The 17,784-nt window shown below is 42.0% G+C and overlaps 1 protein-coding gene across 2 annotated transcripts in view; it reads left to right on the top strand.

Moving 5' to 3' along the window:
• The window catches only part of ADAMTS7 (ADAM metallopeptidase with thrombospondin type 1 motif 7), a 180,598-nt gene extending 170,694 nt beyond the window's left edge, over positions 1-9,904 (top strand). Inside the window, exon 24 of one of the 2 annotated variants that reach the window (XM_075346093.1) lies at positions 8,169-9,904. In XM_075346093.1, coding sequence (XP_075202208.1) covers positions 8,169-8,332 — 164 coding nt within the window. In that variant the 3' untranslated portion in view covers positions 8,333-9,904. The remainder of the gene's footprint in view (positions 1-8,168) is intronic. The other variant, XM_075346094.1, reaches the window with a different exon arrangement.
• The last annotated feature ends 7,880 nt before the right edge of the window (positions 9,905-17,784 follow it).

The following is a 17,784-nucleotide window of genomic DNA, read 5'->3' on the forward strand; positions in this document are numbered from 1 at the left end:
ATGAATAAATATTATGTATTCTCTGAATGCTGAGCTCTGTATAAACCTGTCCACATCACTGTGTGATAATTGTCTGTGTTCACAGTGCATAGGCAGAAAGCTGCCAATCATTGATGGGAGCAGATTATGATTACATGGAGGCAGGCTAACTAGTCCACTAATTATATCAGTTAATTAAACTAATTTTATCAAAACTAAGACAAGCAGTGCAGTAAGTGACACATCGCTGGAATTAGGGTCTCTGTCTCTATATTATACTGATCCCCGATTAGGTGATTAATTGTAATTACACTATCTATGTTTCCCCTGTTTAAAAGTGTCAGGAGAAGTTAAAACTCATAGACATTCCTACAGAAATGCAACCCTGTTACTCCACTACTGGACCATGAAAACAGAAACTCCTTCACGCTTCTTTAAATACCACATGTGTAAGTTTAAGAATCATTACAGAAAGGAATCCACCCTCCGAGCAGGCATAGCTGGAAGGCACGATCCCCGAATCTCATAATATGGATTGTCTGTGGAAGTTTAATTTAGAGAAAGAGGCCAGCGTGTCAGAAACTAGGTGAGACCATGGGGCGGCATACCCCGGAGCAGATGGCAAAGCATCTCTTAAAGGGACACCACCATCATATTAAATGTCTTCACTTTATAAATGGATTTCATGATTACATTTTTTTCCACCTTTTTCTGTATAAAAAAAAAAACAAAACAAAGAAACAAAAAACTAAAACTAAATAACATTTTTTTTCAGCTTGCAGTTTGTGTTTGCAGCATTTTCCTTTAATCAGCAAAAGGCGATGATCTCACGACAAACTGACAAACTCGTTTTACCGGAGGGTCCTCAAGACTTTTTTGCTCGTTGCCATTTGGGAATTATGATATCAAAAAATTGCAGCCACCCCAATCATGGTGTTTTTTCTAGTTTTCTACTTTAGAAAGTGCCAAACAGGTGTATGAAGTGTTCTTAAAATTCTATTCTTCTGAACACAGAAATGTATTTCTCACATTATCACTAATGGGTATTTGCCCAAAGACATCTAAGGTGAAGAAAACATCACAAAAAAACAAAAACTGAGCAGAATACATGAGAAGATATTGCCAATAATGAAGGGGATGGTCTATATTCTGATGTGAGGTGTAGATTTGGACCTTATTGATGATGGAGGAGAGACAGGGAAAAGTGAATGGATTTTATTTTACTGCTACATCACCATGTAATTATCTTTATGCTGTGACATTGCTGTGAGCATGATTCCTGTGCTGTAACTACAATCACATTACCAATCCACACACACGAATCAGAGAAAAGGATTCCAGTAAAAAATTAAATCTTTATTGAAACAGGGTAAAAACAGGGCAGGGGTGTAATTTCATGACAGTGCACAAGGTGGCGTACATAAGCGGTGAAAAAGTCCTAGTGTCCGGTTAAGAAGGTAAACAATCAGCTCAATATAGCCTTAAGGAAGCCCAATACCAGGGATAGATTAGATTATACACCCCATGGTGGGTAGTATCGCTCAAGTGACTTATATGTAAGGAGAGGTACACAACCGGATAACATTTACACTCACCGCTGAGATGACGCCAGGTCCCGCCTACGCACGTTTCGGCGCTAGCCTTCGTCAGGGGGGCGTGGCTTCATATCGGCAAAGTGAGAGCATAAATACGGCACTCCAGCCAATCGGACCGAGTCAATTGGCGCATGCGCATTGTACACACCAATGCAGTGTGCAGACAAAAGGAGCGCGTCATCACTACGGAGGGCATAAGGATTCAAAACGCCGCCTCACGTGATCAGCTCACGTGACGCGTGTAACGTAATCAGATCCGCCCCAAAACTCGCAGTGTTATAGATACGCTCCCAGACTGAACAATACATGGGGACAGCGCATGCGCATTAGTCCGAAAGGACGAAAAAGCCGATCCAAAGAAGGCAAAACTATTGGATGTTACAGAGATAAATGCGCTGGTATTTTGAAAAAAAACCCACATAAGCTATTAATAGAAGATGTCAAAACACCGGCAGAAAAGGAAACATATAAAAAAATCTATATAAATTAGTACCACTTCAATATATATAAATGACTATATACTTCATGCCTAATATGTGTGAGAACTCATTATTATAAGCTATAACCTTACAATTGTACACAATAAATATAAATATGTATAAAAATCCATTAAATGTGAAGTGACCAATATATAATAATAATAATAATAATTATATACATATATAAATATTAATATAAGTATAAATATAAATTATTGTGATCAAATAGGGGAGGGGGGGGTGGGGGTGGGGGGTGGGGTGGGGTGGGTGGGGGTGGGGGAGGGAAGGAGGGGGGGGGTGGTGGAATGCAGTGCAGGGATGGTGAAAAGTGAGGGGGGGAGGATCTAGTGAACCGCATTAAATATATGATATAAGAAAGTGAATAACTTCAAAAATCTACAAGGTTATACAAATTTATATAGATACAATAAAAGAGAATTCTAATACACCAAATTGAAAAACAAGAGATGTATTAATACATCTTTTCTTGGTGAAGAATCACTAGGAACCATTTCGCCGTGGAATAGACATCAGAAGACTTGTGATTGCAACGGAACATTATTATAAAGTGATCTATAACAAAACCAAAAAAATGTTAAAACCAAGCAAAGGATAAAAACATACATTAAAAAATAATAATAAAACCAAAATTTCAGCCAAATGTGACTGAGATCAGAAGGACAAGATGCAATATATATACACAAGGGATGCAACTGCACAAAGGCTAAAAAAACTAATATAAAAGCCAGAAATTCATAAAAACGGTGCGAAACTCAAATTTTCATTGAGGCCCTTCGGGTGCACTGTGTCCAAAGTCCAAATCCAACGACTCTCACACTGTGATAGTTTCTTAGCAACATTACCACCCCGTGGATTCATGACAATATGATCGATGCCGCGAACTCGCAATAACGTTGAGTCACACTGATGGTACTTTCTAAAATGTTTGGGAATCGTTTTCAGTGACTCAACATCATCTTCCTTCGCGGCTGCAATAATATCCCTAACATGCTCTCTAATGCGCACTTTTAGGGCACGAGTGGTAAGGCCCACATAGATTTTTGCACACGGGCAAGTTGCATAATACACTACCGCAACAGTTGTACACGTAATATGATGTGTAATAGTGTACGTTACAGTACCACTAGAATCCAGAAAATGCGTGGCGCGCTCAATATTCGGGCACGCCACACATCGTCCACAAGGCGCACAGCCCCAAGTTGAACGGGACTCAGAATTAAACAAAGTTTTCTTTGATGGTTGGTAATGACTGGATACTAGTGTATCTCTCAAAGTTTTACTACGCCTTGCCGTAGCACTCACATATGGCGATAAGTACTGTCTCAGTGTGGGGTCAGACAGGAGAATCGGCCAATATTTCTCCATGCTCTTTTTCATTAAATTCCACTGTGAGTGGAATGTCGTTATGAAGCGGACTTGATCTTTTTCACATTTTGCAGGCTTTTTATATAGTATTGATTGCCTATCGGTACTGCTAGCTCTGGAATATGCTGCATTCACATTCCTCTTACTATAACCTCGTTCGAAAAATCTCTTCTTCATCACATCTGCTTGATTAAGAAAATCAGAGTTAGTAGAGCATACTCGCCTTAAACGAAGGAATTGGCCCATAGGAATATTTCTAAACATCTGACTCGGATGGGATGAAGTAGCGTGAAGTAAAGAGTTTACCGCCGTCTTCTTCCTGTGGATATTAGTTTGGAGTCGATTATCATCATCACGCTTGATCAGTACATCAAGGAAGTCTATTTCTTTGGCATCAAAATTGAATGTCAGATGTAGATTATATTTGTTCCGATTTAGTTCTTCAAAGAATGCCTTCAGGTCTGACACATTGCCCTTCCAAATAAAGAAAATATCGTCAATGTACCGGGTCCAGAATATGACCCGGTCCATTGACAAACCACCCTCAGAGAGGAATAAATCCCTCTCCCACAGCCCCAGGAAAAGATTAGCATACGAGGGGGCACAAGCCGCCCCCATCGCTGTTCCCTGGAGCTGTAGGTAAAAACATTCTTTGAAGGTGAAAAAATTATGTGTCAACGTAAAGTCTAAAAGATCCACAACAAAATTCGCAAAACCGACCTCCATATTGCTCATTCCCAGAAAAAAGGACGTAGCTTTAAGGCCATCTTGGTGGCGAATAGAGGTGTATAAAGCCTCGACATCGCACGTCACTAGAAGCATGTCTTCCTCAATGTATATCTCATCAAGCTTACACAAGAGATCTGAGGTATCCCTCAAATATGATGGGAGGTTCTCAACCAATGTTTTCAGGTGGATGCGTTCTCTAAAAGACCACCTACACCTGAAACTATCGGCCTACCTGGAGGGTTCACTTGGTTCTTGTGGATCTTTGGCAGAAAATACATAGTAGGTATCACCGGATCAGTAACATTCAATGCCTGCGAGAGTTCTTTGCTAATTTGTCCAAGAGAGACTGCCTTCTCCAATATTCCCACCAAGATGTTTCTGTAGGAATTTAAGGGATTAAAAGTTAATTTCTTGTAGCATTGGGTATTCCTCAATTGCCTATATGCCTCAGTCTCATACATTTTCTGAGGCCAAAGAACAATATTCCCTCCCTTATCTGCTGGTTTAAACAGGATATCAGGAATTTGTTTCAGACGTTTTAAACTTTGCCTCTCCTCCAATGTCAAGTTGTCCTTATAGATATTTTTGGGTATTTTATCAAACTCATCTGATACCAATTTAACGAAAAGATCCACAGCAGGACATGATGTTAGGGGAGGAAATTTTTGACATTTTACTCTAATGGTCTCAGGTATCTTACCTGTCACACCCACTGCGTGTTCTTGTGCCAAATCCTCAAGGATCCTAAGTGCTTCCTGTTCAGAATCCGAAGGAAACATCTTCTTTTCTTCTTCATTGTGAAACCATTTTTTGAACACAAGCCTTCTACCAAATAACTGAAGATCCTTTACGGCTGTGAAAGTATCAAAACGCGCAGCAGGTGCAAAAGTAAGACCCTTAGAAAGAACTGAAACGTCAATAGACGACAATTGTACAGTAGATAAATTAACTACCTTTAAAGTTTCATCAGTCTGATCCTTTCTTCCATGTTTATTCTTATTGATCTGTTTTACTTCAAACTTCCGCTTCAGGCTACGAGTAGTAGTGCCTGTGTTTGGGGATATATCAGAGATGTTTTCGGAAGAAGAGGCAGATGTTATAGAAGATGTTCGACTGCTCTGACCAGTTTTCTGTAAATTCTTCCTCCTCCATCTATATGCTTGGTTAGATTGAAAGTCATTGATATCTCTGGATAATTTTTTAGACTGATTTTCTTGTATGACTTTTTCCCACTCGTCAAACTGTTTCTCCATTTGGGAATTAAAGGCATCCATATCACTACTCTCAGAAATATCCTTACGTTTTTTAAAATCTTCGTCTATTTCTTTTTCAAGGTTTGTGATGGTCTTACCACCTAAATCTATAAGTAGGTCAATAAATTTCAGGGAACTAGTAGTGCAGACTTCTTCCCATTGTGTAATGAAGTCCTCATCCTCCACATGAAAGGAAGGAAAGATTTGTATCCTTAGACCCCTAGGCACTAATTGTTTCTGCTTGTAGTTTTTCAAAAACGCTCCATTCCACCATACTCTGGTGCGTTTGTGCAGTTTATTTTTAATCACCTTTTGCAATTGCATCTTGTCCTTCTGGTCAATATTAAAACCAATAGCACTGTCTCTATTAAAAACCCCATCAATTTTTGAGGTCCAGGTAGCATCTCTGGACCTATAATCCATAATGATGGCTGTGAGATCTGTAAAACAGAAAAATTACCAAACAAATTTACAACCAACAAATAGTAATCAACCAGGGAAAGTTTTGTAGTCTATCAAAATGCAAGATAGTACCACCACCCTATGATTAAAGTAAATGGATATGAGACTGACTCAAAGTAATTACATTACCAATCCACACACACGAATCAGAGAAAAGGCGATGATCTCACGACAAACTGACAAACTCGTTTTACCGGAGGGTCCTCAAGACTTTTTTGCTCGTTGCCATTTGGGAATTATGATATCAAAAAATTGCAGCCACCCCAATCATGGTGTTTTTTCTAGTTTTCTACTTTAGAAAGTGCCAAACAGGTGTATGAAATGTTCTTAAAATTCTATTCTTCTGAACACAGAAATGTATTTCTCACATTATCACTAATGGGTATTTGCCCAAAGACATCTAAGGTGAAGAAAACATCACAAAAAAACAAAAACTGAGCAGAATACATGAGAAGATATTGCCAATAATGAAGGGGATGGTCTATATTCTGATGTGAGGTGTAGATTTGGACCTTATTGATGATGTAGGAGAGACAGGGAAAAGTGAATGGATTTTATTTTACTGCTACATCACCATGTAATTATCTTTATGCTGTGACATTGCTGTGAGCATGATTCCTGTGCTGTAACTACAATCAGTATATTCTCCTAGTACTATGGCATCACTCACTGTATCATCTCTACTTGGACATTACTATTGGCATTATTCTTTTATTGTGGCATTAGTGTGAGCAGGATTCCTGCGCTGTAGCTACATTCAGTACATTCTCTTGGTAACACAGCATTACTCACAGTATGTATCATCTCTATGCTTGGACATGACTTTTGCCATTATTCTTTTATTGTGGCATTACTGTGAGCATGATTCTTGCACTGTAACTACATTTAGTAGATTATCTTAGTACTTTGGCATCACTATATGCATCAGCTTTATGCTTGGATATGACTGTAGGCATTATTTTATTGTGATATTACTGTGAGCATGATTCCTGTACTGTAGCTACATTCAGTATGTTCTCCTGGTACCTTTGCATTACTCACAGTACGTATCATCTCTATGCTTGGACATGACTGAGCATGTTTTTTAATGGCGATATTACCATGAGCACGATTCCTGTATTATAGCTACATTCAGTTCATTTTCTTAGTATTGTGGCATCACTGTATGTATCATCTCTATGCTTGGACATGACTGTGAGCATATTTTTTCTATGGGGATATTACTGTGAGCATTATTCCTGTATTAGAATATCAATCTTAGTATTGTGGCATCACTAATTGTACGCATCATCTCTATACTTGGACACTACTGCTGTGTGAATTATATTTTTGTTGTGACATTACTATGTGCATGACTTTGGTGATGTAACTCTATTTAATTATTTTTTGTGATATTTTACATATTTTCCCTGTCCACTAGGAAAGACACATGACCCAGGAGTGACCAAAATAATAATAGGCTCCTTGTGTTCTGAACTTGCTGACTAATGTTCACGGTTGGCCAGTGGTCCAATCTAAAGCTGGGTTTACACACTGCAACATCGCAAAGAACATCGCTGTAACTTCACCGGTTTTGTGACGTTATAGCGACCTCCCCAAGTCTCTGTTGAGTCGCTGGTGAGCTGTCAAACAGGCAGACCTGGCCAACGACGCAACAGCGATCCGGACCTGCAGAGCGACCTAGCTGGTTGTTGGGGACGTTGTAAAGCTGCTATTTGAAAGGGAAGTCGCTGTAAAGTCCCCTTTACACACTGAAACTTTCTAGCGATGCATGCTGCACAGCGGGAAACAAAGGACCTAGGAATGGTCCTGAACGATTTGTAGCGATCACAACTTCACAGCAGGGGTCAGGTCGCTGATAGGTTTCACACACTGCAATGTCGCTGGGGAGGTCGCTGTAACGTCACAAAACCGGTGACGTTACAGCGATGTCGTTTGCGATGTTGCAGTGTGTAAAGCCACCTTAAGATTTGCATGGAGTCCCATGGATTCTCATTGCTGGGGACTGATCTTTTATGGTAATGCTGTAAAGCAAAACCTTCTCCTTGTAAATCAGTTAAAGGCTGGAGGCTGGCAATGTCTATGGTCTATGGAGCGCTGCCAATGAGTAACACATGAATACTTTGGGTTTTCTTGTCTCTTGAGCTTTATATGTAATCAAATAGTAGGCGGCAGATACACTGTCTAACAGAGGATACACGCTTACCTTTCTAATTATGCTTTATACTAGATATATGATTGAAAACCTCTGTCTTCATTCACTGAATACGTTCTTCCTCTTACAGGTCTTCAGTGCACTCGTGACCGACTGACATTCAGCTTCTGCCGGACATTGAGAATCCTAGGTCGTTGTTCCTTACCTACAGTCCAGGCTCAATGCTGCCAAACTTGCCAATCTCATACTCAAAGCTCGCGTGAACTCAGTAATCAACGGGTGTCTCGAAGGTGAGGACGATAGCCATGTCTCTAATCTCAGGGACCTAACGTTTGAACACAACTTGGTTATCTCCCGACACCTGAAGAAGGTCCACAGATCCGTCCCGGCAGATTTTTTTTCTGCTCTCTTAAAGGGATAAAAGAGAGCTTCATTACATCTAGGAATTGTTTGAATTTTTGCTTCCAGTGTCCTTTAAAAAAACCACTTATCTTTGGATTTTTGGTGCTAACTGTCTGCAAAGTGAACTCTTATGAAACTCTTGATAATTCACTGGCTGGCCAGTGGAGGAATCGAATGCTCCTTATAAAATTTTGCTTCCTGGTGCTGAAGGTTCCTCAAGGATTAGTAACACACTATGGTATAATCTAGATTATTGTTGCATCCTAAAGACAAGAGGAAGTTTATCTCTACTTTCTGGCCTATACTATTTACTTTTGTAGCATTGTGCACTGTTCATGATGTGGATTTCTACCACATGAGCCCATCACTGCTGAAGCCGACTGACCCGAAGGGTAAAAAGGATGACAAAGACTTGTGAAAGTACAGATCTTAAGTGACAATTCCAACGTAAAACACATATACCAATACAAAACATCTCTGAACCACTTCTTCTGAACAATCGTTGGCTATAGGTGCACATCTTGCTTTCCGACTGGACTGGAAACAGCCTTTGTTGTACTGGAAATTGCGGCCTTAGCACTGCATAAGCGATACCTCATGGATAAATCCACAGAAAATGGTCTTAATAGCCTGTGTGGCACTGAAGAGTCGGGGCATTAAGCAGAGCCTACGGCTTAACACTAGAAGTCCCAGAGAGGGGTCATTTAACATTTCTACCTTTGGAACCCAGAGACGGATCGAATGACCTGAAGGATTTTAGCTAACATCCTATAATCACCATCTTTTGTTCTGTAATTAAGACCATTACTGTCGCACCACAGGAGGTTGTTGTTTTCCATTGAGTTTAGCCATTTAGTTTCTAGTTAGTTCTATTCAGTTTATTGTATTTATCATTTGACCCTCTTTCGGGACTTCAGGGGGGAGCTCGAAATTTCTGGGACTTCTAGTGATGAAGACTGTAGTCTAGCAATATAAGGGACTCAGATATGTAGCAAAGTAATAGCACTAACCATGTATCTTACAGTCTTGTGGTTGGGAATACCAGTACCTGGGAGTTATCGGCACTTAAATGGCCAATATACAAATGTACTGGTCCAGTTTGGTTTAAAGTTATGTGAACTCTAATGGAAATTGGTGCTATAGTTAAAAGTAATCATTGTCCGTATCCTTTATAAAGTAGACGAGCCTGGGGAAGAGACTCAGATTCTCTGTATGGATCCCAAAGATGCCATTACCCAATAAGTGACTTACGCTATGCTCAGTACACATTTTGTATGCCAATTAAATATAAACATTTTAATTGTCAATGGATTATTATCTATCATAAATACATACATCACTGGTTACCATACTTCTCCCGAAATCGTGTTTGCATTCAATGGATGACTGAACAGCATTGCTTGATTACACTGCTCGTGAATCTGCTCTGCCTGTTTATGTAGAGCTAGACTAGTTATTTGTGATATTAAATTAATATTTTAGAGAGTTCAACATACGGTTTACTGTTAATCACCATGTAGTTTCTGCACAACCATTAACGATGACCAATCAATTTACAATATATTTCTAATAAAACAGCTGAAATCTCTATGATGTTCATGAGGCAGTTGCTGGACACCAGGCAAATTCAATGTGGGAGCCTCAACCCAAGGCACTTTCATTGTTAGGAAAAGATGATCATGGGTGAGCAGTGTTACCCACTTATCACATGGGGCAAAGCATAAGCTATGTGTAACGCCTGCCTGGATCAACAGACTCAGGTGGGATATAATGGAAACACTAGAGGGAAGCCACTCACCAAGCAGGACCCCCAGAACCCTGAAACCCTTTAACCCCTATACAGGGATTTGGAATTCCACAGGTAGTGATCTCCAGGGCCCTGTGTAAGGCTGCAGTCCGATGAGAGTAGTCGTCAGGCAGGGTCAAACCAGGAATAGCAGAACAGGGACAGAATCGGCAGACAAGGACGTTATCAGAAAACGTAGCAGAGGTCAAATCCGGATCGGGCAGCGAGGTACAAAAACAGCAGACAGAAGGGTAGTCAGAAAACACGCAGAAGTCAGCACACAGGAATCACAAAACAGAATAGGGCGGACCAGGAAATCAGAACTATCTCTGGCAGAGGTGAGCAGACAGGAGGGGAGCTAAGAAGGGTGTGATGTCCTCCCATTGGCTGCAGCTGAATGCTGGCAACTTCAGCTGGAAGACACACTCCACCCACAGTCAGCCAATGGTACTGCAGATCCCAAGATAACCCAGCCCAGTGGATGATCGGAGCCTGCGCCCACCGGTGCCGCTGGCATCGACTCCTCTCACATCACCAGCACCATGCACGGCGTCGCCTGGCGATCGGAACAGAAGTCGCTGGAGCGGACTCCGGTGGTGACGTAACACTATGGCTGCTCGCCAGTCATTTTGGATTATTGCGAATGTAATTAAAGTGAACCTGTCAGGTGCAATATGCACCCAGAAACAAGAGCAGTTCTGGGTGCATATCTATAATCCCTGCCTAACTGTTCCTGTATCTAGTAGCATAGATAAAGAGATCTTTACAAAAAGTATTTCTAAAGATCCTATATGATGATAAGCTAATTATCGCAGGGACTAGTCGCATGGGCATTAGTCCCGGCGCTCATTCCACCCTCTTAGCATGTTAGTACGCCCACAGGGGCATGCTATTCAATGCAGCATCACCGTCGGTGACGCGCGTATCTGTGTCCGCTGTCACCGATTTTCTGAATGTCCGACACTTCCGGTCATGCGCAGTATGAAGCTGGGTGTACGTGTCCCGGCTTCAGAGAGTTGTAGCGCACCTGACCGGAAGTGCCGGGGACTTCTGATCCATGCGAACTGACCCCAAGGCTGGCATTCTGAGGCGGTGCAACGGACAGAGGTACGCGCGTCACTGCCGATGATGACACTGGGCAATAGGCATTGAATAGCATGTTAGCACTCCCCTGTGGGCATACTAACATGCTAAGAAGGCGGAATGAATGCAGGAACTAACACCCTGGCGACTAGTCCCTGGGCTCATGAGTTTGTCATAAAGGATTTTTAGAAATCCGTTTTCTAAAGATCTGTTTATCTATGCTAGTGTATACAGGGACGGTTAGGCAGAGATTAGCAATCTACACTCAGATCTGCTCGTGGTTCTGGGTTCATATTGCACCTGACAGGTTCTCTTTAAGTAAAACGACTGAAGGATGGGAGTCAACTATTAAAGTCAACTACAGTCACTCCTGAGGTCTGTAGTCATAGTCTTATTTTTTGAGTGTAGTTAGACCTCACTCCCTCTGGACGTCAGTTACATCCGAAGAGGGGGCCAGTGAAGTGGCCGCAGGGATCACGCAAGACCGAGCAGAGACAGTGTCGAAGGTAGATGAAACCGGAGGGGAGTATAACTGTTATTACTTTACTAGGGGGAAACACAAAATATAGAAGAAAAATGCGCAAATAGGGTCTTATCTGTGAAGATGGTGAAAGTGATCCAGACAAAGACCTGCTCACCTGGAGGGGTTGTGTGAGACGAAACGACTGGAATACGTAGAAGGCAGTAGAAATGCACATAATAGAGTAAAAGGGTTAAAAGGATCTAAGTAAAGTCCTGCGAAAGTGGTTTGTTCAATGGCATTTTGGACAAATATGGTTATACTGAATCAGTATCCACTCTGAAACGCGTCGAATAAATCACTTTTGCGTGATTTTACTTAAATCTTATTAACCCTTTTACTCCAGGTAAAATCCTGTGAAAGTGATTTCTTCCACATGGTTCAGAATGAGTGGATACTCTTTCAGGATAATCACATTTATCCTGAAGGGGTACCCACACCTAAACGCGTCAAATAAATGAATTTCCCAGGATTTTGGTTCGATCTTCTTACAACAGCAGCACGGTTTTTAACCCTTTAAGGCTCTGTGCGCACTGGGAAATGGAATTTTCTTGAGAAAATTCCGCATGCCCTCAAAGATTACCGCACCCGCGGTAAAAAACCGCGGGAAACCGCACCCGAAAACCGCATGCGGTTTGCTGCGGTTTTACCGCGGTATTATTCGCGGTATTGCCGTGGTTTTGCCGCGTGCGGGTTGGGATGTGCTTTATTGCATTCAATGCAATAAAGCACATTGAAAAAGAAAAAAAAAAAAAGTCATTTAATTCTGAGAGTAGATAGACAGAAGAATAGATAGAGGGATAGATAGATAGACAGACAGAGGGATAGATAGATGACAGATCGCTGCATTTCCCACGGTCGGCAGTGAGTTCACATTACCGGCCGTGGGAAATGACCGGTAATTACCTCTGCTGTCTGCTGCATTCAGCCTGTGTCTGTGACAGTCGCAGCTGGATGTCAGCAGTGCAGGACGCAGGAGCCGGAGCTGTGGATTACGCCGGAGCTTTGTTTGGGGGGGTTAATAAAATGGTGAACGAGGCTTGTTTGTTTTATTTAAAATAAAGGATTTTTCTGTGTGTGTGTTTTTTTCACTTTACTTACGGGTTGATCATGTCAGCTGTCACATAGACGCTGCCATGATCAAGCCTGGGGTTAATGGCGGTGGTCCCCCATCACCATTAACCCCTTGTATTACCTTGCCACCACTGCTACACGGTGGCAAGAAGAGCCGAGGACACGCCGGTGCTGCCGCATATTGCATGCGACAGTGCCGGGGCAGCTGCGGCTGATATTCTCGGCTGCGGGAGGGGGAGTGAGGCGGGGGACATTAACCCTGCCCCTCTCCCTCCCCAGCCTGAGAATACCGGGCCGCCGCTGTGTGCTTACCTCGGCTGGACGGTAAATATGCGGCGGAGCCCACGTTCTTTTTTTCCTATATTTCCGTTTTCTTTCTATGTGTGTCTATGTGTCTGTGATGTGTTCTATGTCTGTGATGTCTGTGTATGTCTGTGATGTGTGTGTGTTTACTCTCTGCACGGCTTCCTCTTCCTGTAATGACATCACTTCCCTGCAAAACCGCAAGCAAGTGATGTACATTACCGGAGGTAAACCGCAAAATACCGCAGGGAATAACGCAGGAAAACGCAGTGAACCGCACAGAATTTGCTGCCTGCGTTATTCCCTGCGGGATTTCATGATTAACATTGAGTCAATGGAGGGAAATCCCGCAGCGATGTGCGGAAAAGAAGTGACATGCACTTGTTTTTGCTGCGGGATTCCCGCAGCAAAACATGCAGCTGTCAAATTCCGCCCAGTGCGCACAGGATTTTTTTTCTCCATAGGATTTGCTGGTGATTCACTGCAGAGATGTTATGAACATTTTCTGCAGCGAAACATGCAGCAAATCCGCGGAAAATCCGCGGCAAAATCCGGTAAGTGCGCACATAGCCTTACTCCACTAGCTGTACTTTACTTGGAGGAAACATAGTGATTCAGAAGAGGTTATCTGAGTAGTGAACATCCCCTTTAAATATAACTGTTTCAGTTGACTTTGCCGAATAAGTCATATAGTGTGTACATGATGAATAATGTTATTTCTGTCAATTTTATGACTTGTATCCTGCAATTTTTAGTTTTCTCCTCTTTAAGCTCTATCACCAATTTTCAGTTGTTTCTGAGTAGGTGGGTAGAGATGAGTTTCTATGATGTCTCCCGTCCGTACCCTGTACATACAGCCACAGAGGTTTGCTGCTGTTCTGCCTCTAGGTTGCACATGTTCTGAAGCAGCAGGAGGATGATGAGCTCATTAGACCGAAGAAAGTGGCTCATAAGGGGAACAAAATCAAAGCATATTTCTCCACTGTGATATACAACAAAGTTTGTTATATTCCCTTTTTTTATTGATTTATGTAAAGTTTGTTGAAATTACATTTAAAGGCTTCATTCCTCTTTGCAGGGAACTCTTTATTGTGCCAAGGCATCATAAATTAAATTTAAGTACAATATTTTTTATTTTTTTTCCATAGATTTGTAAAATCTGTTTTTCTTATACGCTACAGCAGCATCACATAGCACTGGTGACTAGTGATGGGCAAGTAGTAACTATTCGTTTTCGGATAATGCTTACCGAATATCGTGTACTATTCCAGTATTCATCACTACAAGAAAAATGCCCCATTTCCCCATTGACTTGCATTAGGTTTGTTACCCCCACCCAGGGGGAGTGCAAGGACAGAAGTCAAGACCCCACTGATATGACTGACAGATAGGGGTAAAACAAAACTCCATCACACCTATGACCAACAATAGGGGACAACAAAAGATTTACAGGGAGAGGTAACACGGAAGGAGAAAGTAACCAAAACAGACCACATGACCACACACCCATACCTACACACACCTACACACCTCTAAACAGAAGCAGCTGCAGAAAGCATCTCCCCACAGCTCCAGGCCTAGCTCCAGACTGAACTGAATAACCAGCATCCTCTTCTGTGAGCAGAGGGTTTATATCCAGGCTGGAAGTGGTCATCTGAGGGATCACCTGAGCAGAGCAAATGAGCTTGCTGCTGGCAAGAAAACTGACATCAACTCTGCGACTGCCAAAAGAAAAACATAGGTTTAATGTTTAAGGCCTCTGATGACTAAAGAGACCCTAAGTCTAGTTTCACACATACTTCTTTTTGCCGGTTTGGCGGATCCAGCGCACTCCAGTACAGTGTATACAGTACAATGGCAGCGCGACAAGCTCTGGTCATATGCTGTCATGTGCCTGGAGCATGTGACCCGGAAGTTGCAGCGCTGCCATTGTACTGTATACACTGTACTGGAGTGCGCCGGATCCTCCAAACCAGCGAAAAGTAGGATGTGTGAAATTAGCCTAAGCCTGTCACTAACCTCACCAAGAGACGACCGTGACAGGAATAGTACTTTGGGATTTGTTATAAATAATCCGATGCCCATCACTACTGGTGGCAGGTGTCTTTTGAGTGTTTAATTAAACAGATTTATGGCGTCAGTACAAAATTGCAAAGACGCAGTTGTGTCATATAGAAGTTGTGAAGATAGACTATGATGTTGGCCGAAAGTCTGGGTGGAGAAGTAAGCACAAGTTACAACAATATTTTCAGTAATGAGTCCTCTGGTCACTATGGGTAACTTTGTTGTTTTCCAATCCTGACCTATAGAGTAATGATTCTGTTTCCCATTTCAGTACAGGAAGGTAGGGCATTATAAAATCCTTTGTTATTACAGGATGTTCTTTCCAGGATTTTTTTTTACCGCATTTAGTGAATTTGTTTTGCAATTGCATGATCTCTTTATTATTCTAATCTTTGCTCTTCTTGTGTGCTGGGTGTGTGACGGGACCCTGGCCAGGAGAAGTGAGGTTCTGCACCACAGCTGGGACACAGGATGATCCCTCATGGATTCTCTGAGGAGCAGGACTCAGCAGTCAACACACAATAGGTGTATTTATATCCTTACAAAGCTCCGGATTAGTCGGATGTGCAAAAATATATGGAAAGAAAAAAAAGAAACAAAGGACAGAGTCCCATATGAGCTGATGGGCCTTCCTGACTTCCTCCGCAGTCTCATAAACACTGGCTTATTTCATCCTCCTCATGACTGAAGCAGTTCTATCCCCAGAATCTCACCCTACAAAAGATCAACTGTTTAAAGAGCATTGCATCTACTTGTATCCTGTGCAACAAAAAAAAACTGGAGCACATGGACAAAGTAACTTATAAAGATTAGTGATGAGCGGGCACCAACATGATCTGTAGTAGTGATGAGTGAGCACTACCATGCTCGGGGCTAGTGATGAGCGAGCACTACCATGCTCGGGGCTAGTGATGAGCTAGCACTACAATGCTCGGGGCTAGTGATGAGCGAGCACAACCATGCTCGGTACTAGTGATGAGCGAGCACTAGCATGCTCTGTACTAGTGATGAGCGAGCACTAGCATGCTCGGTACTAGTGATGAGCGAGCACTACAATGCTCGGGGCTAGTGATGAGCAAGCACTACCATGCTCTGTACTAGTGATGAGCGAGCACTAGCATGCTCTGTACTAGTGATGAGCGAGCACTAGCATGCTCGGTACTAGTGATGAGCGAGCACTAGCATGCTCGGTACTAGTGATGAGCGAGCACTAGCATGCTCTGTACTAGTGATGAGCGAGCACTAGCATGCTCGGTACTAGTGATGAGCGAGCACTAGCATGCTCGGTACTAGTGATGAGCGAGCACTAGCATGCTCGGTACTAGTGATGAGCGAGCACTAGCATGCTCGGTACTCGTAACCAACAGTTGGATTCTTGGATGGGTGAGACTCGCGTACTGAGTATAATGGAAGTCAAAGGGGAACCAAGTTCCCAATTGACTTCCATTATACTTGGTAAATGAGTACCGAGCACCCAAGCATCAAAATACTCATTACACGTATCGAGCATTGAACAGTTCGCTCATCCCTAATAAAGACCAGTTCTTTTCATATGTACCATCAAGGCATAGGAATGTCATAGCGGTGGATATCTCACTCATTACTCTGTCTATAAGCAAGAGCTTACTTTGGAAGACCGTTTGCCTTTGCCTTGGCAAAATCTACATGACCATTATCACAAATTATACCGATCTGCCATGACATTAATTCATTTATTGGGTCACATCTGCCTCATGCTGCCAAAATAGCTCTGACCCATTAAGACCTGGACTCCACAGGATCCCTGAAGGTTTTTTTTGGACACCTGGCATGTAGATGTTGCCAGCAAATCTTTAAGGATATGTTCTCACAAGAGAATTGACTGCAGAATTTTTGCAGCAGAAAAAAAACAAGCAAAACCTGCTTTAATACACTGTGTGCAGAATTATTAGGCAAATGAGTATTTTGATCACATGATGATTTTTATACATGTTGTCCTACTCCAAGCTGTATAGGCTTGAGAGCCAACTACCAATTAAGTAAACCAGGTGATGTGCATCTCTGTAATGAGGAGGGGTGCGTAAATAGATCGAGCAATTGACAATCTATGGATGGTAGGCTGTTGAGTGTCATCATACAGAAAGGTGGCTATATTGGTCACTAATTTTTTGGGGTTTTGTTTTTGCATGTCAGAAATGTTTATTTCTAAATTTTGTGCAGTTATATCGGTTTACATCGTGAAAATAAACAAGTGAGATGGGAATATATTTGGTTTTTATTAAGTTGCCTAATAATTCTGCACAGTAATAGTTACCTGCACAAACCGATATCCTCCTAAGATAGCCAAATCTAAAAATACCCCACTCCAACTTCCAAAAATATTAAGCTTTGATATTTATGAATCTTTTGGGTTGATTGAGAACATAGTTGTTTATCAATAATTAAAAAAATCCTCTAAAATACAACTTGCCTCATAATTCTGCACACGGTGTATATACTGTTAAGTTTTGTTGCAGAAAAGGAGCAAATTTTCCA

Source organism: Anomaloglossus baeobatrachus, chromosome 4 (genome assembly GCF_048569485.1).
Source record: "Anomaloglossus baeobatrachus isolate aAnoBae1 chromosome 4, aAnoBae1.hap1, whole genome shotgun sequence".
NCBI lineage: Eukaryota > Metazoa > Chordata > Amphibia > Anura > Aromobatidae > Anomaloglossus > Anomaloglossus baeobatrachus.